Source organism: Callithrix jacchus, chromosome 5, assembly GCF_049354715.1.
Source record: "Callithrix jacchus isolate 240 chromosome 5, calJac240_pri, whole genome shotgun sequence".
NCBI lineage: Eukaryota > Metazoa > Chordata > Mammalia > Primates > Cebidae > Callithrix > Callithrix jacchus.
Window position 1 is genome coordinate 162140312 of NC_133506.1, and position 23829 is coordinate 162164140.

Consider the following 23829-nt stretch of genomic DNA (forward strand, 5'->3'; position numbering starts at 1 on the left):
CCCGCCTTAATTAGCAAAGCGAGCGCAGTCGGCGGGATCTTCCAGAGGAAACCGCCCTAACTGGTTTGTCCCCACGGCTGCCTCGTAGGTGGTGTTGCGGAGCCTGGCGTCTCTCCGGCGGCACCGCCGTGGCTGCCCGTGGTGTCGTCGCCCCTGTCGGCGACGGGTGGCGCTACGCTGAGTACTTGCCGCCCTCGCCAAACGTCCCGACGCCGACCTGGACCCCCATGGACTGCTGAGTCCCCCGCCCCTCCCTGACTCCGGGCTGCCCGGGTCTCCTCCTCCGGGGCCCCCCTAGTTTCCGCTTCAGCCTCCCAGCGCCTCCCCCTTGAACCTTTGTGCTCCCCGCATTCGCTCCGCCGTCTGTGTCCCCCGCTCCTTGTTCAGCGGAGAGACCGCGCTGTGCTCGGCCTCGACGACTGGGTGTGGAGGACGGAGCAGTTCTGAGGCCGTGTCCTCAGGGAGCCTCCAGTCTTGTCTGCGCACGAAACGGAGAAATACGGTAGGACGAGCGCTGCGTGGGGATTTCCTTTCTCGAGGGAGGCCCTGCCCCCGTCTTGCAGGGGACGCGGTGGGAGCAGGGACGCTTCTTGGAGAAAGCCGTGGTTAAAAATTAAGATCTCGGCCGGGCGTGGTGGTTCCCGCCTGTAATCCTGGCACTTTGGGAGGCGGAGGCGGGTGGATTGCCGGAGCTCTGGAGTTCGAGACCAGCCTGGGAAACACGGTGAAACCCCGTCTCTACTAAAAATACAGAAAATTAGCCGAGCGTGGTGGTGGGCGCCTGTGATCCCAGCTACTCGGGAGGCTGGGACTGGAGAATCGCTTGAACCTGGGAGGTGGAGGTTGCAGTGAGCCCAGATGACGCCATTGCACTCTAGCCTGGGCAACAAGAGCGGAAACTCCGTCACAGAAAAAAGAAAATTGAGATCTGAATGAATACAAGCAGATCACTCAGCAAAGAGAAGGAGAAAAAGTGTTTGAACACCCAAGAGTAGTCTCTCCAAAGTCTCAGGCACAGAAACAGGGCCCAGTTGGAAACAGCAAGTGGTGTATTCAGGATGAACTGGAGAGCTGGGAAAAGTAAGCGTCCCACATATGTATTTTTACTGTGGCCCATGTATGTTTTCTGTAGCCATGTTAAGTGAAGAGAAACTGGTGGATTTAATTTTAACAATGTGTTTTCTGTAGCCATGTTAAGTGAAGAGAAACGGGTGGATTTAATTTTAACAATGTATTTTCTTTAGCCTGATACAGGCACAGTTGCCTGATAATATTTCAACATTCAGTATAAAAAATGGCTCGGGCCTGTAATCCCAGCACTTTAGGAGGCCCAGGCAGGAGGATAACTTGAGGCCAGAAGTTGGAGGCTAGCCTGGGCAACATAAGAGACCCCATCGGTACAAAAAATAAAAAATAGTAGTTTAGTTGGGTGTGGTAGTATGAGCCTGTGTTTGTAGCTACTTGGGAGGCTGGGTCTGGAGGATTACTTGAGCCCAGGAATTTGAGGTTATAATGAGCTATGATTTCGCCACTGCACTTCAGCCTGGGAGACAGAGCCAGGCCCTGTCTCCAGCGAAGACAAAAATAAATGGGGCAATAGAGATTTAGAAAATTCTAAGTAACTTGTTCAGGATCATCCCTGGTAAGTGGCAGATCAATTATTCCAAATGCTACACTTTTTCCACTATGACTTGCTGACTCCTTAGAAATAAGGATTTCTGGGTAGTGTTCAGTGTATGACATAGCTGAACAAGATTAGATAGAGGCCGGGCGCAGTGGCTCAAGCCTGTAATCCCAGCACTTTGGGAGGCCGAGGCGGGTGGATCACGAGGTCAACAAATTGAGACCATCCTGGTCAACATGGTGAAACCTTGTCTTTACTAAAAATACAAAAAATTAGCTGGGTATGGTGGCGCGTACCTGTAATCCCAGCTACTCAGGAGGCTGAGGCAGGAGAATTGCCTGAACCCAGGAGGCGGAGGTTGTGGTGAGTTGAGATCGCGCCATTGCACTCCAGCCTGGGTAATAAGAGCGAAACTCCATCTCAAAAAAAAAAAAGATTAGGTAGAGATAGTCCTTTTGTGGAGAGTTGTAAAAATCCCAGTATCAGACGTTCAAGGTAGTTGGGAGGTGTGGTAGTTGGAAGATAGAACTAGTATTGGTGATTTTCAGGTCTATAGGTGTTTTTAATTGGAAGAGGAAAGAGTTTACAGAATCCGGCATATCAGCTAGGAAACATCTTTAATAGTGCAGGTACATGAAGGCTAAAGTGTAGGCCAGTGATTCTTAAACTGTCTCCTATAACATCCTGAAATCCTGAAGGAAGATTCATAGACAATAAAATATACCCCTAAACATAACTTTTAGTAATCAATATAATGCTTTAATTGAGGCATAAAGGTGAAATGTTTTATTAGAAAATAACATGTCTACAGGCTATGTGCAGTGGCTCATGCCAACACTTTGGGAAGCCAAGGAGGGAGGATCACCTGAGATTAGGAGTTTGAGACCAGCCTGGCCAACAGGATGAAACCCCATCTCTACTGAAAATACAAAAATTATCTAGGCATGGCAGCACACGTCTGTAATCCCAGCTGCTTGGGAGGCTGAGGCAGAATTGCTTGAACCCAGGGGGCAGAGGTTGCAGTGAGCCGAGGTTACACCACTGCACTCTAGCCTGGGCGACAAGAGTGAGACTCCATCTCAAAAAAAACAAAAAACAAAAACCAAACATGTTAAACATGTCGACAGTTTAAGTATGTAAATACTTAAACATTACTACATTGGAACACATACTGAAGTAGTTATTAGTTGCTGGCACGTTGCACCAATTCATAGAATCACTGTGTATATGACAGCTACCAGTGCGGATCATCAAATGTAATATATTGGCTTTTCAAATAGCAGAAGCACCATTGTCCTTTACAAACTTATTTTCCTCAAATGGCAAACAATTTCTGGTAAAAATTTGAACAAAACAGTGGAATCTCCCTCAAATTACATGGCAGCTGCACTTGTGGAAAATTCAGTCTATACTAAAACAGTGTAATAATATTTATATATTATAACGTTCCGGACTAAGATTATCATAAACTTTTCACCTACTTAATGTCCAGTGGCATCTTTTAAAATTGAGGGATGCAAACAGTTCTTTGTTATACAGGATTGCCTCATGTATTTTAGGACTTCTAGGATCAATAGTCGCCTATCAACCGGATACCCTCCCCCCTATTCAAATTATTATGCAACCAAACAGGGCCTCATGTATTTTCAGAATGCGCCTGAGGGGTTGTTCTGCTTCTTGTGGGAATTATTGGTCCAGGCAATGACCAATAATGAGGCCGAAGATAAGATTGTTGATAATAACTTTAGGAAACTTGAAATACTGAAAGCAATGAGAAGCTGACAATGTTAAGTATTAGGAAAGGAAAAAATGGCCGAGGTGTGGGGCATATTTGGCAATCTTACTGAAAATAGAAAATAATGTTTATCAATAAGTTAAAAAAAACCTTTCATACTATATTTTAAAAATGTAATTCATTTTCAGGTTTATGAAATATGTCTTGTTGGGCTCAGCATGGTGGTTCATGCCTGTAATTCCAGCAATTTGGAAGGTCAGGCGGGAGAATCCTGTGAGCCCAGGGGCTCGTGACCCTGCCTGGGCAATATAATGAGACCCTTGTCTATAAACGAAAAATCAAAAAGAAATAAATATATCTTATTTATTTATTTATTGTACTTTAGGTTCTGGGGTACATGTGCAGATCATGCAGGACTGTTGCATAGGTACATACATGGCAATATGGTTTGCTGCCTCCATCCTGCCGTCACCTATATCTGGCATTTCTCCCCATGTCATCCCTCTCCCCTAGCCCCCCCAATAGACCCCAGTGTGGGATGCTCCCATCCCTGTGTCCATGTGCTCTCGTTGTTCAACACCTGCCTATGAGTGAGAACATGCAGTGTTTGATTTTGTTCTTGTGTCAGTTTGCTGAGAATGATGGTTTCCAGATTCATCCATGTTCCTATGAAGGACACGAACTCATTGTTTTTTATGGCTGCATAGTATTCCATGGTGTATGTGTCCTATATTTTCCTTGTCCAGTCTATCATCGATGGGCATTTGGGTTGGTTCCAGGCCTTTGCTGTTGTAAACAGTGCTGCAATGAACATACGTGTGCATGTGTCTTTAGAATAGAATTATTTATAATCCTTTGGCTATATACCCAGTAATGGGATTGCTGGGTCAAATGGAATTTCTATTTCTAGGTCCTTGAGGAATCGCCACACTGTCTTCCACAATGATTGAACTAATTGACACTCCCACCAGCAGTGTAGAAGTGTTCCTATTTCTCCACATCCTCTCCAGCATCTGTTGCTTCCAGATTCTTTAATGATCGCCATTCTAACTGGCATGAGATGGTATCTCAATGTGGTTTTGATTTTCATTTCTCTAATGACCAGTGATGATGAGCATTTTTTCATGTTTGTTGGTCTCATAGATGTCGTCTTTTGAAAAGTGTCTGTTCATATCCTTCTCCCATTTTTGAATGGGTTTGTATTTTTCTTGTAAATCTGGTTTAGTTCTTTGTAGATTCTGGATATTAGTCCTTTGTCAGATGGGTAGATTAGAAAAATTTTTTCCCATTCTGTCAGTTGCTGGTTCACTCTAATAGTTGTTTCTTTTGCTGTACAGAAGCTCTGGAGTTTAGTTAGATCCCATTTGTCTATTTTGGCTTTTGTTGCCAATACTTTGGTGTTTTAGTCCTGAATTCTTTGCCTGTATCTATGTCCTGAATGGTTTTGCCTAGATTTTCTTCTAGGGTTTTTAATGGTGTTAGGTCTTAGGTTTAAGTCTTTAATCCATCTGGAGTTAATTTTAGTGTAAGGTGTCAGGAAGGGGTCCAGTTTCTGCTTTCTGCACATGGCTAGCCAATTTTCCCAACATCATTTATCAAACAGGGAATCCTTTCCTATTGCTTGTTTTTGTGAGGTTTGTCAAAGATCAGATGGTTGTAGTTGTGTGACATTGTCTCCAAGGCCTCTGTTCTGTTCCGTTGGTCTATGTTTCTGTTGTGGTACCAGTACCATGCTGTTTTGATTACCGTAGCCTTGTAGTATAGTTTGAAGTCAGATAGCTTGATACCTCCAGCTTTGTTCTTTTTGCTTAGGATTGCCTTGGCTATGCAGGCTCTCTTTTGGTTCTGTATGAAGTTTAAGGTGGTTTTCTTCCAGTTCTGTGAAGAGGGTCACAGGTAGCTTGATGGGGATAGCATCGAACCTTAATTACTTTGGGCAGTATGGCCATTTTCACAATATTGATTATTCCTAACCATGAACATGGAATGTTTTTCCATTGTTTGTGTCCTCTCTTATTTCTTTGAGCAGTGGTTTCTAGTTCTCCTTGAAGAGGTCCTTTACATTCTTTGTTAGTTGTATTCCTATGTATTATATTCTATTTGTCACAATTTGCGAATGGGAGTTCGCTCTTGATTTGGCTCTCTGTTAGTCTGTTATTGGTGTACGGGAATGCTTGTGATTTCTGCACAATGATTTCGTATCCTGAGACTTTGCTGAAGTTGCTTATCAGTTTAAGAGGATTTTGAGCTCAAACGATGGGGTCTTCTAAATATTCAATCAAGTTGTCTGCAGATAGAGACAATTTGACTTCCTCCTTTGCTAATTGAATACCCTTTATTTCTTTTTCTTGCCTGATTGGTCTGGCTAGAACTTCCAATACTATATTGAATAGGAGTGATGAGAGAGGACATCCTTGTCTTGTGCCTTATTTCAAAGGGAATGCTTCCAGTTTTTGCCCATTCAGTATGATACTGGCTGTGGGTTTGTCCTAAATAGCTTTTATTATTTTGAGATATGTTCTGTTGATACCTAGTTTATTGAGAGTTTTTAGCATAAAGAGCTGTTGAATTTTGTCAAAGACCTTCTCTGCATCTATTGAGATAATCATGTAATTTTTGTCTTTGAATTCTGTTTATGTGGTGGATTACATTTATAGATTTGCATATGTTGAGCCAGCATTGCATCCCTGGGATGAAGCCTACTTGATTGTGATGGATAAGCTTTTTGATGTGCTGTTGCAGTCGGTTTGCCAATATCTTATTGAAGATTTTTGCATCTGTTTTCATCATGGATATTGGCCTGAAGTCTTTTTTTTTTGTCGAGTCTCTGCTGGGTTTTGATATCAGGATGATGTTGGTCTCATAAAATACTTGGGAAAGATTCCCTCTTTTTTGTATTGTTTGGAGCAGTTTCAAAAGGAATGGTACCAGCTCCTCTTTGTACATCTGGTGGAATTCAGCTGTGAACCCATGTCGACCTGGACTTTTTTTTGTTGGTAGGCTAGTAATTGCTGCCTCAACTTCAGCCCTTGTTATTGGTCTGTTCAGGGTTTCAACTTCTTCCTGGCTTAGTCTTGGGAGCGTGCAAGTGTCCAGGAATTTATCTATTTCTTCCAGGTTTACTGGTTTATGTGTATAGAGTTGTTTGCAGTAATCTCTGATGGTAGTTTGCATTCTGTGCAATCAGTGGTAATCTCTCCTTTATCGTTTTTCATTGCATCTATTTGATTCTTCTCCCTTTTCTTTTTTCTTTTGTTTTGAGATGGAGTTTCCCAGGCTGGAGTGCAACGGCGGGATCTCGGCTCACCGCAACCTCCACTTCCTGAGTTCAACCAATTCTCCTGCCTCAGCCTCCTGAGTAGCTGGGATTACAGGCATGCGCCACCGTGCCCAGCTAATTTTTGAATTTTTAGTAGAGACGGAGTTTCACCCTGTTGACCAGGATGGTCTCGATCTTGTGACCTTGTGATCCACCCGCCTCGGCCTCCCAAAGTGCTGGGATTACAGGCTTGAGCCACCGTGCCCGGCCCCCTTTTCTTTTTTATTAATCTGGCTAGCGGTCTATTTTGTTGATCTTTTCAAAAAACCAGCTCCTGGATTTATTGATTTTTTTTTTGAAGGGTTTTTTTGTGTCTATCTCTTTCAGTTCTGCTCTGATCTTAGTTATTTCTCATCTTCTGCTAGCTTTTGAGTTTTTTTTATCTTTAAATGACTTTTTCTTAGGTAAACTTCCCATTAGAAACTAAGAACTAATGTTCATTAGCCTGTTTAGGAGATTGAAATAATTTGGCAAAATATGTAGTATCGTGAATAAAATAGCATTTTACAATTAATGGTTTAATAGTAAAAAGTTGTGATCAAACTTTGCTCTAGCAAAGCTGGTTCACATGGAAAAGTAGAAAAGAAACTTTTAAGTTAAAAAGAGAGTATTATCACATTTTAAGGTAGTTTGAACAAAACTCAGTTTGTATGAAGTGGTAGTCTTTTAGCTTCCATTACTTTCCTGAAAATTGTAACTCCTGTTATTTTATTTTTCTTCAGTTTTTAAGTTCAGGGTTACATGTCGTAGATACGTGGGTTTGTTATAAGGTAAAAGTGTGCTGTGATGGTGCGCTGCACAGATCACCCTGTCACCTAGATATCAAGCCTAGTGTGCGTTAGCTGTTCTTCCTGAGGTTCTCCCTCCTCCCACCTCCACAACTCTTGTCATTCTTAGGATAGTGTAATATGTAAAAAAAAACTACACACATATATGTTTCATTATAAGCAGTCCTGATACATGAAAACTAAGGCCGGTCAAACACACAGATTATCAAGCATTTATTCATTACCAAAAATACAATAAGGCTGTAATTATTTTGCAATTATAACATGATTTAAAACATATTTTAATAATACTTTGAAGCTTACATTGGTAATCACATGGATTATTTACTGTATACCTATATTTTTAACTTTTTTTTTTTTTTTTGAGACAGAGTCTCATTCTGTCAGCCATGCTAGAGTGTACTGTAGTGGCACGATCTCAGCTTATTGCCACCTCTCCCACTTAGGCAAGCGATTCTCTGGCCTCAGCCTTCCAAGTAGCTGGGATGACAGGGGCCTGCCACCACACCCAGCTAATTTTTATACTTTTGAATAGAGACAGGGCTTCACCATTTTGGCCAGGCTGGTCTTGAACTCCTGACCTCGTGATCCACCTGCCTTGGCCTCTCAAAGTGCTGGGATTACAGGCAGGAGCCACCATGCCCAGCTGACTTTTTTTTGAGATAGAATCTCACTCTGTTGCCCAGGCTGGAGTGCAGTGGTGGGATCTTGGTTCACAGCAGCCTCTGCCTCCCAGGTTCATGTGATTCTCCAGCCTCACCCTCCCAAGTAGCTGGGACCACAGGTACCCCACCACCTTGCCCACCTCATTTTTGTGTTTTCAGTAGAGATGGGGTTTCCCTGTGTCGGCCAGGCTGGTCTCAAACTTCTGACCTCAAATGATCCGCCTGCCTCAGCCTTCCAAAGTGCTGGGATTACAGGTGTGAGCCACTGCATGCAGCCTAACTGAGTCTTTCTCACTGTTTTTTCTATAGTAAGAGGCTAGAAGGTTAAGTTTCATGGACCAGGACTTTATTTGTCCTGTGGTATATATTTCTAGCATTTATAATGGTGCCTGATATGTGGTGAGCATTGCAAAAAGAAATCGTTGAATGAATGAATGTTATTTTTGAATGGGAAGAAATGAGAACTTTTCTTTCAGTGAATGGAGTCAGTAAGAATTTCCAGATGTCTACCAATGAGTACCATACGCAAAAACGCAAAATTCAGCTTATTTAAAATGTAGCTCATTACAGTCCTCCCTGAGCACGCTGACTCTCCTTTTCTTTCCCCTTTCTTGACTAGTGCCATCATCGACTCCACTTTCTCCTTCACCTCCACCATTCGGTTCATCAGTCACTTTGCCTCATTTGTAAGTTTTTTTTTATTGCTGTCCCTTCCTTTGCTCTTCTCTTATTGTCTCTCCTCTGGCCTGTAGTGATCACCTTTAAAAACAGGTCTCTTTGTTCCTGGTTCTAAACTTCACACTGCCATCAGTTATTTTTCTGCAATCCAGGCTTGTTAATGATACCGTCCCTTTTTATGAGTTTACCACGATCTAAACCTTTCTCAGGATCTAATACAGGACCCTTGAAGTACTTATCCTCAAGTGATGTATCCAGCCACATTTCCCATCCCCTGCATTGCACTGTACCCTATACTGTAGTTACATGGAGATTCCCTCATGGAATTTTATGGTTCTGTGACTTTACTAGGGCCTTCTCTTCTGTCCGAAATTCTTTTCCTGGCTAATTCCTATGCATTTTTTAAAAGACACATCCTTCACATTTTTTAAAAGCCTTTTTAAAAGGCTTCACAATGTGAAGCCGTCCCTGACCCCAGTTCCCCTTCTCTAATAGAAGAAAACTATTTCATGGTGTGTGTTTCCTTAGGAAGTTGAACACATTTTTATTATATAGTTTATTAGGAGACATCAAAATTATTTATATTTGTATAGGGACCTATGGTGTGAAGTCCTCAGGGAAAACACTTTGATCTGTATCTGTGATTGGCATTGTAATTGGCACATGATAGTCATTCTGATATTATTGAGCAACTTAATAAGTAAACATGGATATTTGGCTTTAATATCATATTGACACCTTTGTTTTTTCCTTGCTGGGTCCTCTTACATGTTCGCCTCTAAGGGAGAGCAAGAGTCCGTGTCTGTCGTGCTCCCTGCTCTTTCCCCAGAACTTAGCATAAGTCCTGGCGTGTGCCAGATAAGTGTTTATATATTCATATGGTAAACGCTAAGTAAGTGCTTGTTGAATGAGTGAATAGTCTCGTCTTTCCTCTCTCCATCACAGCTACCTCCCCTCTTGTAAGAGGAAGAATAATTTTTTTTCTTCTCAATTTCCCTCTGGTACAACTATTGTTTTTCTTGGACTCAGATATTCAGTCTCAAGATAGAAGTTTTCGCATTTATAGCACTTTCAAGCAATTTATATTTAACTAAAAAGTTACTTCCTGTTTATGTTGTTTTGGAAGAATAAAATACCTTAGGGAATTTGTAAACAATTTTGATGCCTTTTTTTTTTTCAGCTGTAGCAGCTATGATGGAGTGAGCTGTTTCCTCAGTTTTCAGAATTTTTTTGTTGTTTTTTGAGACAGAGTCTCACTCTGTCGCTCAGGCTGGAGTGCAATGGCATGATCTCGGCTCACAGAAACCTCTGTCTTCTGGGTTCAAGCGATTCTCCTGCTTCAGCCTCCCAAGTAGCTGGGATTACAGGCACCTGCCACCACACCTAGCTAATTTTTTGTATTTTTGGTAGAGATGGGGGTTTCACCATGTTGGCTAGGCTGGTCTTGAACTCCTGACCTTGGGTGATCCGCCCACCTTGGCCTCCCAAAGTGCTGGGATTACAGATGTGAGCCACCGCACCTGGCTGTTTTCAGAAATTTTTTGATTCATATTAGTGGAACGTTTAATTTTACTGCTTTTTTATTTTTGTTGTTATTTTGGTTTTCTAGTGGATATTTGAAACCACGTAGTGGTAACAGATACCTGACATGGCCCATTTGTTGATTTGCTGGATTATTTAAATGTTTCTTCTTCTTTTTGAAATATGCCCTTTTAACTAAAATTAGATATTCTGTATAGACAGGAATGAAGTGTTAAGGATACTCTTTTTTTTTTTTTTTTTTTTTCCCCACACCCCTCCAAGGATACTCATTCTCTCAGTTCCCAGCATAGTACCAGGCACATGGTTGCTCTGCTCCATAAATTTTTGTTGACTCATGAAATCAAGGAATGAAACAACTAGCATGGAGATAAGTAGATTAGGGAATTATATAGAAGAATAAGGTAAATGAGACTATGTCTCTTTGACTTCTGTAATAGTCAAGAGAGCCTGAAATGTAAGTGTCTAATAAATACGTGTGTAATCTGAGTAGGTGTAACTCTCTGACTTCTCATGTGCTTTTTCAAGTTCTGATCATTGCTTATTAATATCTCCAATAACACAGGCAGTCTTCAACTTAGAAATAGGTTCTGTTTTTAAAATTTGTCAATTAAATTCACTTCAGTAGATTTTTGGGTAACAGCAAATATGTGGAAGCTATAAGCTAAATGTGCATGGGGAAGATATAAATACACCGGGACTGCCACCCTCAAGGGCAGAGGACAGCAGACTTAATTTGTACAGCGTGAGATAGTAAACATTTCAGGCTCTGCAGACCGCATCACCTCTGTCACAACCACGCTGTTGTGGGGTGAACACGCAGACAATAAGCAGATGTGGCTATGTTCCAGTAAAACTCTATTTACAAACACAGTTGCTCTACGAGGCAAATTTGGATCAAATTTTAATGCCCAATTAAAGACAGACTCCTAAGTGCTATCATTTTTCTGTTCATTCGTTCATTTATTCATCCATGTGCTACTTTCTTTATGGAGTTGCATGTTACTAGGCGAGGTTCTGAGGGTAAGTGCTATAGTGGATACAAAGATAAATCAAATATGCATTTTCTCCTCAAAGGATTTGACCAGAAACTAAACCTAGACTCCTAAACTGGGAACTCCCCAGCAGTGGAAGTCCTGTCTGATTCACTTTTGAGAATGACTTGTAGGGCCAAGCACAGAACGGGGTAGGTTACAGATACTTAGTAAATGTCTTTTCAAGGGTAAGAGAATGAAAGACTAAAGCATAGGTGTCATAGAGAGATATATGGATACAATGCTTGATTTCATAGGAATGATCCATTGTTTCTTGTTTGGAAAATCAGAGAAAACTTTGTGAAAAGTTAGTGAATGAGTTGAATGAGCTGAACATTGAGAAAAGGGAATGAAGAAAGGGAAGCATATGAGCTAAGTTAAAAAGATAAAATCTTAGGCAGAGGTAGGAAATTCACATGCTTAAGGGGGCCGGGCAGGTAGCACAAATGAGTGAGGGGATGACTGGATTAAATGGTATTGTATTGTGTGAGTGATGATTGTAGCAAAATGAGAGAGTACTTGCTTTTCTAAAGGAGGCAGATCATTGGGATAAACCATTATTACCAGACGTTTGAGTTTTCAAAAGAAACCAGAAAGGAAAAAACAAGTTTTCTAAAATGTGGGTTATATCAAGGAAGAAAAATAAGGAAAGGTGGGTTGGGTTACAACTGTAGATAACTCCAAATGGCAGAGTAAGGAATGTGGACCAAATTTGTAGGCAGTGAGTTTTGTAGGAGTTGTGTGATCAGTGGGGGCCTTCAGGAGAATGAAGCCCAGGGCATTGCTTAAGAAAGGTAGAAACTAAGCCTAGACTCCTAGCCTGGCAACTCCTCCGCAGCGGAGGTCCTGTAGAAGAGGACAAGCCCAGCTGAAAATGCACTGCAGTGGGTAGTACTCTGGGAGTATAGGGGAGGAGATGATAGCAGCAGTAATAGCAGTGAGAGCGGAAACGTTTTGTGCCGGGCTTATGCTAATGTCTCCAATGCGTGAATTCACTTAGTCTATAGAGTAACCCTAGGAGCTACAGATACTATGAATATTATAAAATCCCCTACTTACAGATGAATAAACTGAGGCTTAAAGCACTGAAGTAATTTGTGCAAGGTCACACATTTGAGAAGCAGGTGAATCCCAGAGGTACTCTGCTTTCTTGCCTCTGTGCTCCTAATCAGAATATTCTCTTTGTTTCTCTTTCCCCTTCAACTTTGCTAATTGTGTCACTCAAGTTCTAACATATAACTTATATAATATAAAACAAGGGAAATGTCATTCAAGGCATTGCTTTCATAGCTATTGGAGTTGTGGGAAAACAAAACAGGATGGTGAAGCAATCCAGAGACTGGGAACAGTGAGGAACCAATAGCGCTCCTAGGGCTTTAGGGCCAAAGGGAGGAGTTAGTGTTTTCAAAACCACTGTTAATTGAAACCGTGGATGTCTGTAGGGGGAGCTGGAGCCACTGCTGCTAAAGATGGAGAGGAAGGGGCGGTAATACCCTGGTTTCTTCCCTGTTTTCACTGTCCAGTCTCTCACCATTGCATCCCATTGGTCTGACTCTGCTGGGAGCCAGCTGACACAAGAGCCTGTAGGATGTAGCTATTCTAACAGAATAGAAAATAGCCAAGGAATTGATTGGTGAATGCAGATAGGCCTGGGACCAACACATCTGTTTTCAGTTGTAAAGTAATTTGAATTCCCCTTAGAAATTTGAAAGCAGCCTCCTAAAAGCAGTGTTAGAAAACACTTTTTGAAATATTACGTGTTCCCTTAACCCACAGAAGTCAGTTTAACCCACAGTGTAAGGGAAATAGAGTATTATTTTGTGGAATATCATTTGCACTGTCTTAAGTCCTCCGAATATTATTTCCATGCTATTAGAGATGAAATAAATACTGTTGCCAGGCGTGGTGGCTCATACTTGTAATCCTGGCACCTAGGGAGGCCAAGGTGAGCAGATTACTTGAGGCCAGGAGTTTTAGACCATCCTGGTCAATATGGTGGAAACCCCATCTCTACTAAAAAATACAAAAATTAGCTGGGTGTGGTGGCACATGCCTGTAGTCCCAGCTACTCAGGAGGCTGAGGCAGGAGAATCCCTTGAACCCAGGAGGTGGAGGCTACAGTGAGCCCAGATGGTGCAACTGTACTCTAGCCTGGGCGACAGAGCAAGACTCTGTCTCAACAACAGCAACAAAATGAAGTAAGTACTGTTAGCCTTCAAGACTGGGTAATTTATAAAGAAGAGAGATTTAATTGGCTCACAGTTCCATAGGTCGTACAGGAAGCGTGATGCCGGCATTTGCTCAGCATCTGGAGAGAACTTACAAAACTTGCAATTGTGGCAGAAGACAAAGTGGGAGCCACCACTTCACATGGCCAGAGCATGAGGAAGACAGAGGGCAGGTGCTGCATACTCCGGACAACCTGATCTAACATGAATTCGCTATCACAAGAATAGCATCAAGGGGCTGGTGCTAAACTGCTCCTGAGAGATTGCCTCCGGGATCCCGTCACCTCCCACCAGGCCCCACCTCCAACATTGGGGATTACGATTGAAAGTGAGATTTGGTCAGGGACACAGCTCCAAATCATATCAAGACAATATAGCGAGACCCCATTTCTACAGAAAATTTTAAAACTTAGTCACTTATGGCAGGACATGCCGGTAGTTTTAGTTTTTTGTGAGGCTGAGGTGGTAGGATCAGTTAAGCCCAGGAGTTCAAGGTTGTAGTGAACTATGATCATACCACTGCACTCCAGCCTGGGTGACAGAGCGAGACCCTACTGGGAAAAAAATAACAGCAAACCAATATTGATACATTATCATTAACCTGAGTCATATTTTATTCAGATTCTCATGCTTTTTAGTTGATGTCCTTTTTCTGTTCCAGGATCTCAGCCAGGTACACCACATTAATTTAGTTTTCATGTTTCTTTTGGCTTCTCGTGGCTGTGAGAGTTTTTCAGACTTGCCTTATTTTTTATGACCGTGACAGGTTTGACGTATACTGGTTAGGTATTTTGTGGAATACTTCTCTACTGGAATTTCTTAGATGTTGTCCTCGTGCTTGGACTGGGATTGGAGGTTTTTGGGAGGAAGATCAGAAAGGTGAGGTGCCGGGCTGGGTGTGGTGGCTCATGCCTGTAATCCCAGCACTTTGGGGTGCCGAGGCGGGTGGATCACCTGAGGTCAGGAGTTTGAGACCAGCCTGGTCAACATGGTGAAACTCCATCTCTACTGAAAATACAAAAATTAGATGGGCGTGGTGGCGCGTGCCTGTAATCCCAGCTACTCAGGAGACTGAGGCAGGAGAATCGCTTGAATCTGGAGGCAGAGGTTGCGTCGAGCTGAGTTCGTGCCATTGCACTCCAGCCTGGGTGACAAGAGCAAAACTCCCGTCTCAAAAAAAAAAAAAAAAAATTCTGTGAAGTAGAAGCAGAAAAGAAAAAGGTGAAGTGCCATTTTCATCAGGTCACATGAAGTGTAGGTACTATAAACATGCTTTGCAATTGATGTTGATCTAATCTGATGCGGTAGTGTTTGTGAGTTAATTTGCATACTGTACTTTTTGACAGAAAGTCACTTTGTGCAGCCCACATTTAAGGAGTAGAGAGTTAAGCTCTCCATTCTTGAGTGTAGCGTGGTCTGTCAGCTTATTTGGAATTCTGCCTGGGAGATGTGTCCTTTTACTCCCACTGGTCACTTATTTAGTTTGGTTTCATGGATATGAATTTCATGCTTTGGATTCTAATCCAATTTATTGTGTTGCCCAGCCTGTTTCATCTTTGGCCACTGGGATCTTTCAGTTGACTCTTGTGTACTTTTGCCATACCCTCAACATTGTAGCGGATTTTTTGAGCACTTTCTTACTTTCTGGTACTACGTGGTACTCTAGGCTCATTTTGTGTATTTCCTGCCCCAGTCCTAAAATCACCCGTTTCTCCAATGAGACCTGTGTATATAACATTTTATCTCATGGGGAGCTTCATTCTGGGTCATAACTTAGGATCCTAATCCATTTTTCTTCTCCCACCCAAATCTTCCCCAATTCCTTTATCTTTTCCCTATATAGCTGATGAGGTAAGAGTAAAGATCCTTGTCTTGGTACATGTGGCTGCTGCCTTCAGTCCATCAGGGACGGTAGAATTTTTCCCTGAAGCTTCAGTAAAGCGCTTTTGTGTGTGTTTGGTTTGGGCTTTATTTTTGTTTTTCAATATCTGGTGTTAGGGACTGCTAATGGAGGGAGGGTGCTGGGGGGATTGTGAAAGGAAGAGCCTCATTAACACTTCTGCATTTATCACTGTATTTCAAGTTTTGTTATAGAATCTTAGTACAGGTCAGGTGAACAGAAAATAACCTATCTCTGGGTATATAAGGTAAAATATTATTGCATATTCATTCCTCTAAAGGACTGAATGTGGTCTTCAGGAGAATGATTTTCACTTCCTTTTGGAATACCTAGAATTTAACAATCACCAACTCTGATAAAATACTTTTATATAGTAGGCATTAGAACTGAAGAGGAAACCAAGGGTGAAAGGAATGGTACTTTAAGTAGCACTTCCTCTGCCCCAGGAATGCCTAGCTGCAGTGACGCTAAAGTCTAATTCAGGGACTTCATTACTATGTAGTACCTGACAGATTTTTTCATGTATTATGTGGTTTTTGAATAATTACTGTATTGATTTGTAAATTTTTTTTTTCAAAGTGCCAATTTATTTTTGAACTTACTTTTTATTTCTTCTGAGACAGGATCTTGCTCTGTCTCCTAGGCTGGTACACAGTGGCGTGATCATAGCTCACTGCGGTCGCAGTTTCCCGGGCTGAAGTGATCCTCCTCCTCCAGCTTCCCAAGATGCTGGGACCACAGGAGTGTGCCATCATGCCTGGCTACTTTTTTTATTTTTATATTTTGTAGAGATGGGGTCTTGCTGTGTTGCCCAGGCTGGTCTTGAACTACTGGGCTCAAAGGATTCTCCCACCTCTGCTTCGCAAAGTGCTGAGATTTCCTGCATAAGCCACATAAGCCACTGTGCCCAGTGCAGAGTACCAATTTAATTTTACATTTTAAAAACTGGATTCTAAAAGTCTGCCTTCTTATCTGAAGACTTTTTCAGATTCCATTTTATTTTGTTACTTTTTTTTTTTTTTTGAGATGGAATTTCGCTCTTGTTACCCAGGCTGGAGTGCAATGGCGTGATCTTGGCTCACCGCAAGCTCCGCCTCCTGGGTTCAGGCAATTCTCCTGCCTCAGCCTCCTGAGTAGCTGGGATTACAGGCACGCGCCACCATGCCCAGCTAATTTTTCTGTTTTTAGTAGAGACGGTGTTTCACCATGCTGACCAGGATGGTCTCGATCTCTTGACCTCGTGATCCACCCGCCTCGGCCTCCCAAAGTGCTGGGATTACAGGGGTGAGCCACCGCGCCCGGCTTACTTTTTTTTTTTTTTTAACTGTGATTGGACAAAATGTTTTTCAGGTTTTTTTTTGGGAGAGTGCAACAGGGGCTCATTGTCAGGCAGGCTGGAGTGTAGTGATGCAATCTCAGCTCACTGCAACTTCCGCCTCCCACCTCAGCCCCCTGAGTAGCTGGGACTACTAGGTGGCATCACCACACCCAGTGCAGCCCTCAACAGAGAGGAGACCTAGAGAGGGTAGCTCGTATCTGCAGACAGGTCATTCTGATAAGTGAGTGAGTCTGGCTGAGTCTACAGGTTTTTGTGTGCTCAGAATGGAGGAAATGCATGTTGATTGGTCCATGCCAATGGACCATGGGCAGCCCTGGAAAAAGCATCCAACTGGCTGACTGGTCATCAATGAACTTCTCACTCCAGTTGGTGGACTTCACCCAGAACTGGCAGCCTGGCCCATAGGCTTTAGACTGGTCCTAGCTTGAAGGAGGGTTCCCACCGGGGACTCACCCTTCCCTGCCCAGGAACCTGTCAACCTCCCACTGCCATCAGCATGCCCTTCATGTCACCCTGGCTCTCAGTGCTGCGGGGAGCCAACAGGCCCACACCAAGCTGCCCTCAGTCCCGTCAGACCTCCCTCAGACTTGTCGGTGGCCAAAGTCTGGAGGGGGCTGAAGGGGCAGGGGGCAGGCCGCCCTGAGTGCATGCACACCCGGCTGGGTTGAGACAGTGCCTGGGCTCAACCACAACTTTGCCCCACAGTGGGGTAGATGCTGGGAGTGGGGAGAGGCCAAGAAGCGGGAGCAGGCACTTCAAAGCCTGTAGGCACAGGGGGCTTCCTGGGTCCCTGAGAGTGTGGCTGGGCAGCTGCAGCTGTGCCCGGGGGGCACCGGCTCCTGCCCAGCCAACTTGGTAGGTGGTGGGCCTTCCGCTTGTTCCCTGCTCCTGGAAGCTGAGCTGCATGCGCAGCCCCCCCAGTTCCTCCCGCTCCGCAGCCAGCTCCAGACAGTGCTGTGGTGGCAAGTCCAGAAGGGCCGTAGCAGCCACTGCCTTAACGTAAGACTGGTTGCCCTAAGAGAGTGAAAGTGGCTTTCATTAAAGGGGATGATTTCTCCAGCAAGAATAAATAAGCAAAGCTACAAAACGTTGCAGATAAGGTGTGCACTAGCTACAGCTGAAAAAGAGAGTGTGAGGCGTTCTTGCTGGAGACTTCAAAGTCGGTATAATAAAAGCTTGTTGGAGTACTTGATAGGACGGAGGCCAGCTGGAGACGCAGTGGGATCGTTTTTATGATCAGGGCGCAGATTTAAGTGCGAGGATAAAAAGAGAGACACCAAAGATCCGTGGACTAGCTCTTGTTGAAGAATGCCAGGAAGAATTCAATTTTTAAAGTTTATTTTAAAGTAGACAGGTCAGAGGGTTTTTCTGCCTTCTGAAGTTAAAACTTGTTAAACTCATCTCACCAGGTGGGATATTCCTAAGATTTTTCTTTTTTTGACAGCTTTCATTTTTTTCTCTCCGATTTTAAAAAGAAACGATTATGTAATATTATATAGTAATTGTGATAGCTACCGTTTGTGAAATGTTTATCCTGTGTCAAATATACTAGTTTATGTAATGTAGCCCTAATTTATAAAAATGCATACCAACTCAAGGAATTAAGTGTAATCATCATCCTCATTTTACACATGAAGGAACACACAGAGGGCATGTGACTTGGGCAGGTGAGGCTGACAAGGAGCCAAAACTCAAACCATATTTCTTTGATTCTAGTCTAATGATCCCAAGACTTTGTTTTAATGAAAACATTCTTCTTTTGTAGCCCGCTTTTATTCTGTGCTTGACGTATGGTTGCTAAACGTTCCTCAGTAATGTATTTAATTGTTGATTCATATTTTGCATGTGCCTTAATTTATTTAATTATTCACCCATTGTTGAGTAGTCAGATTGTTTGCATTATTTTGTATCACAAATAAAACACAGCGGTGAATTTTTTCTTAAATATTTTTATGGATTTTTCTGATTATTAGGATAATTTTTTTGAATCATAGTTACTGAGCCTAAAGACATTAGTATATTTAGAGTTGTTGATTCCTCTGATCAAAGTAACCTCAAGACACATTGTCCCAATTTGCATTCCCAGCATAAGGAGAGTTTTCACTGAACCATTTTTTGACAGTTTGTAAGACTTGTTGGTGAAAATGTTATACCTCTCATTAATAACAGGCTGTGTACTGGAGGTAAGGCAGATTGTCACGTGGCCCCATCTAGAAGAAAAGCTGAAGGAGGACTAGTAATGCCACGTTCGTACTTATCAAACTATTCAATTTTTATATTAAATATAGGAGTATTGAAAATACAACTGGGGGGAAGGAGACCAAAGATAAAATTTCATGAAATAAAGAATTATGAGGAGTAAGGACACCAAGGACTGGTGCTAGGATCTAGCTTGACGTTAGATAATAAGAGTGACACTGTATTCTCTAGGAAATTTTAAAACCTGCTTAGTAATAAGTTGCACAAAACTATACGTTTTTTTGTGAATGGGCAGACGGGGTGTTTTGTTGAGTGTGAGCTCACACTGGAAAACCTGTGAGTAATTTTTATAATCCTTTAAAGGGATTGTGGGACTGACTTAAGATTGTTGCTTAAAGGCATGAGCTGTTCTGGAATTCGAATACCTGTGCTCTAGTCCAGTGCAGAAACTGATACTTGTTGCTGCAGTTTGCAAGTCAGGTAACTTCTCAGGTCCTCAGTGTCTTCATCATAAAATGGGGGTTTTGGCTAATGTTCCCTGTCATTTTTTTTTCAATTCTATGATTCTGTCACGTTGACTTAATATATTACCACCCTCGGAAATGTCAACAAAACATCCTGTGGAAACTATTGAAAATGAAGCAGAAACATCTTTTTGTATAAAAGTACAGTGTTTCATACCTAGGAGTCTGTGTGTCCTTTTGCTTCATCAAACAAAAATGAAAAATTCATCAAACAAAAATGAAAAATTTCTGTCAAGGGACAAGTAAATGTATTGAGGGGAGAAGTGTGTGATTGAGTGTGTAGAGTCAGGGGTTGGGGGCACCAAAGGAAGGCTAATTTGAGGACGTAGGCAAAATCGTTCAGAACTTAACTCAGGAATTTAGAAACTCATTGCCCCAAAAATTTTAATAAAATGCAGTACAATAATAAAATGATAAAAGATGTTGGTTGGGTGAAAAAGGTCCTTTCCTCAGAGTTTTAGAAAACAGAACTAAGGATACAGTTTAAAGTTGAAAGAGAGAAATGTGGCTGGGTGTGGTGGCACACACCTGTAATCCCAGCAATTTGGGAGGCCGAGGCAGGTGAATCACCTTAGGTCAGGAGTTCGAGACCAGCCTGACCAATATGGTAAAACCCTGTTTCTACTAAAAATATAAAAATTAGCCAGGTGTGGTGGCATGCGCCTGTAGTCCTAGCTACTCGGGAGACCGAGACAGGAGAATTGCTTGTACCCAGGAGGCCGAGGTTGCAGTGAGCCGAGGGCACGCCACTCCACTCCACCCGGGGCAACAGAGCGAGATTGCGTCTAAAATAAATAAATAAATAGACAGGCAGACAGACAGTCAGATAAATTTAGGACTAGTGAATTAAATAGCAGGGATGAACAAGTTAAAGAATTTCACTCCTAGACCCGAATGAACCTTGAAGAATCCAGAAGACTGAACCTTTGCGAGCAGCTGTATCTGAAGCTTCAGACTTAAGAACAGTTGTCAGAAGCTGCGTTACTAGACTTGAGATACGTGCCAGCCGTCAAGAGCCACAAAGCAGAGATGTAGAGCCTACTATGGTTCTTTCTTCCTAATAAATTCTTTTCAAATGCTGAAGCCTTTTACAAATATTTTTTGTGGCTTATTTTCTAACTAGAATTTGGTTTTGGCTTTGAAATTTTTGTCCCTTTTTGGCTTACCTGTGTTTATGGTTATTATCTTGAAATGACTCCATAATGTTAAACAGATGGAAGTTGACTTTACAAGTTGTCTGGGCTAATCTGTATTTAAAGTGTTCTGCAGGCCTCGTCTGTTTTTAACGTATTCTATGGATATGTAACATATTTTGTAGATGTTCCCTGCCTCCCAACACACGCATAGACTAGATTGCAATGACATAAGGTAACAGTGAGTTGAGGGCAGAGTCTGAGTCAGAATTCAACATCTAACCGTAGTTCTCTACCTGTATCCTCACGTTTCCCTTCTTGGCCTAACCTCGAACCTGTGCTTCAGTTTTAGCTGTACTTTTCTAAGAAGCAATCTGTGATCCAGAAGCAGAGTACTCGGCCAGCTGGCCAGCTGTCTGTCTTACCGTCTCTCCGTGCATACATCCATGCAGTCAGTCAGCTGCTAGCCTTTATTTAGCCTTTATTATATATTGGGAATGCAAAGGTGAATGAAGCCTGTGTCTTGCTCTCTAGAGGTTCATAGCATGGTGAGGGGGGGGAAGTTTTGAAGTGTGGCCCAGGATTACGATGGAGCAGTAAGCTGGGAAGTAGCCAGGCGGTGGTATTTAAATAGCTAAGACCATAACACTGACATTGAGTTCTTTCGTGGTGGATGTTTACTTAATCCTGCTGCCTGTAGGTCCCCTCTTGTCTGTGGGTATGTGTTCCAAGACCACCAGTGGATGCCTGAAACTGTGGATAGTACTGAACCCTACATATACAATATTTTTTTCCTATAGTACCAAACCCTTCATATACAATGGTTTTTCTTATATATACTTAATTATGATAAAGTTTAATTTATAAATTAGGTACAATAAGAAATTAACCACAGTAATATAATACAGTGGAATAATATTAACAGTGTACTGTAATAACAGTTATGTGACTATGATCTCTCTTTCTCTGGAAATAAATTATTGCATTGTAACTGTGGAAAGCAAAACTATAAGAGAGGACTGCTAGAGTTTCTTCTTATTTAATAGCTGAGAAGCAATATATAGCAGGTACTCTTCTGTGTGAGGGACAGGGATCAACCATAACATCTTTAGTTGAAGGGTAGTGAAACAGAAGGGCAGGAATGCATTAAGAGTCAACTAGGATGGGGAAATATGGCTCAAATGCCCCAGCTCCCATGCTGAAAGCCAGCAGGTTCAAAAGAGGGAGAGTTTGTTTTGAAAAAAAAAGTTGTGATACCACCTAGGGTAGGGACCAGCTCACAGAGAAAATGTGTAAGACTGGACACTAGTTTCTTATGCTTATATCCCCAACAGGTTCTTCTTGCTGCCCAGATAAAGTCAGTACATTGAGAGAGTGGTGTTCCAGTAGAGAAGGAGTTTAATTACTGCAAGGCAGCTGAGTGGGAGGACGGATATTGCTCACATTTGCCTCTCTGAGAGCTCAAAGGCTAGGGTTTTTAAGGTTCATTAGCTGGGCCGGAGGGCCAGGGAGTGGACGCTGCTGATTGGTTGGGTGGTGGTGAAATCATAGGAGTGTCAGAACTGCCTTTGCATGCTAAGTACAGTTTCTGGGTGGGGGTTATAGGAGCTGTTGAGTCAGTTCCTCGGTAAGAGTCTTGGGTCCAGGTGGCAGCAGTCAGAATGCAGAAGTCTGAAAAATATTTCAAAGACCAGTCTTAGATTTTACAATAGTGATGTTATCTATAGAAGCAGTTGGGGAAGTTTATAAATCTTGTGACCTCTGGCTACAGCTACAGGACTCCTGAGCAGTAAGTAGGCCAGGGAACAATGGCTGATTGTCACTTAACTGTAGGTAGGTTTTAGCAGAATTCATGCCCCTCCCATAATTCTAACCTGGTAGCCTTTCATTAGTTTACAAAGGTGGTTTCAGTCCCTGAACAAGGAAGGGATTCGTTTCAGGAAGGGACTGTTATCCTCCTTGCTTTAAACTATAAATTCCTCCCATAGTTAGCTTGGCCCACACCCAGTGAAGAAGGACAGTTAGCTTGGGAGGTTAGAACCAAGTGGAGTCAGCGGTGTTAGATTTCTCTCACTGTATTAATTTTGCAAAGGTGTCTTCATTAATGGTGGCCTCTGGTTAAATACCCTCTGAAACCATTTTCCAGCCTCTTACCTCCACCACCTTCTATCAGCACTGACTTAGGAAATTGTAATAAAGAAGTAAAAACGCAATTTTCCCCTCTCAAGTTAAATCTAGTGTCAAAAGTTAAAAAAAGAAGATGAAGTTTGCCTGGGTGCGGTGGCTCACATCTGTGATCCCAGCACTTTGGGAGGCTGAGGTGGGCGGGTCATGAGGCCAGGAGATGGAGACCATCCTGGCTAACACGTGAAACACAGTCTCTAACAAAATACAAAAAATTAGCCGGGTGTGGTGGCATGTGCGGTGGTACCAGCTACTTGGGAGGCTGAGGTGGGCGGGTCATGAGGCCAGGAGATGGAGACCATCCTGGCTAACACGTGAAACACAGTCTCTAACAAAATACAAAAAATTAGCCGGGTGTGGTGGCATGTGCCTGTGGTAACAGCTGCTTGGGAGGCTTAGGTGGGCGGATCATGAGGTCAGGAGATAGAGACCATCCTGGCTAACACGTGAAACACAGTCTCTAACAAAATACAAAAAATTAGCCGGGTGTGGTGGCATGTGCGGTGGTACCAGCACTTTGGGAGGCTGAGGTGGGCGGGTCATGAGGCCAGGAGATGGAGACCATCCTGGCTAACACGTGAAACACAGTCTCTAACAAAATACAAAAAATTAGCCGGGTGTGGTGGCATGTGCAGTGGTACCAGCTACTTGGGAGGCTGAGGTGGGCGGATCATGAGGTCAGGAGATCGAGACCATCCTGGCTAACACGTGAAACACAGTCTCTAACAAAATACAAAAAATTAGCCGGGTGTGGTGGCATGTGCAGTGGTACCAGCTACTTGGGAGGCTGAGGTGGGCGGATCATGAGGTCAGAAGATTGAGACCATCCTGGCTAACACGTGAAACACAGTCTCTAACAAAATACAAAAAATTAGCCGGGTGTGGTGGCATGTGCCTGTGGTACCAGCTACTTGGGAGGCTGAGGTGGGTGGATCATGAG

General features: G+C 42.8%; 1 protein-coding gene across 1 annotated transcript in view; it reads left to right on the forward strand.

Annotated features, from left to right (window-relative positions):
* Positions 1-332: 332 nt before the first annotated feature.
* Positions 333-23829, forward strand: part of DNAJC15 (DnaJ heat shock protein family (Hsp40) member C15) — a gene marked incomplete at its 5' end in the record, with an annotated part of 78267 nt that continues 54770 nt past the window's right edge. Inside the window, 2 exons of the mRNA XM_035297977.3 lie at positions 333-502; positions 8751-8817. Of these exons, the coding sequence (XP_035153868.3) occupies positions 333-502; positions 8751-8817 (237 nt within the window). The remainder of the gene's footprint in view (positions 503-8750; positions 8818-23829) is intronic.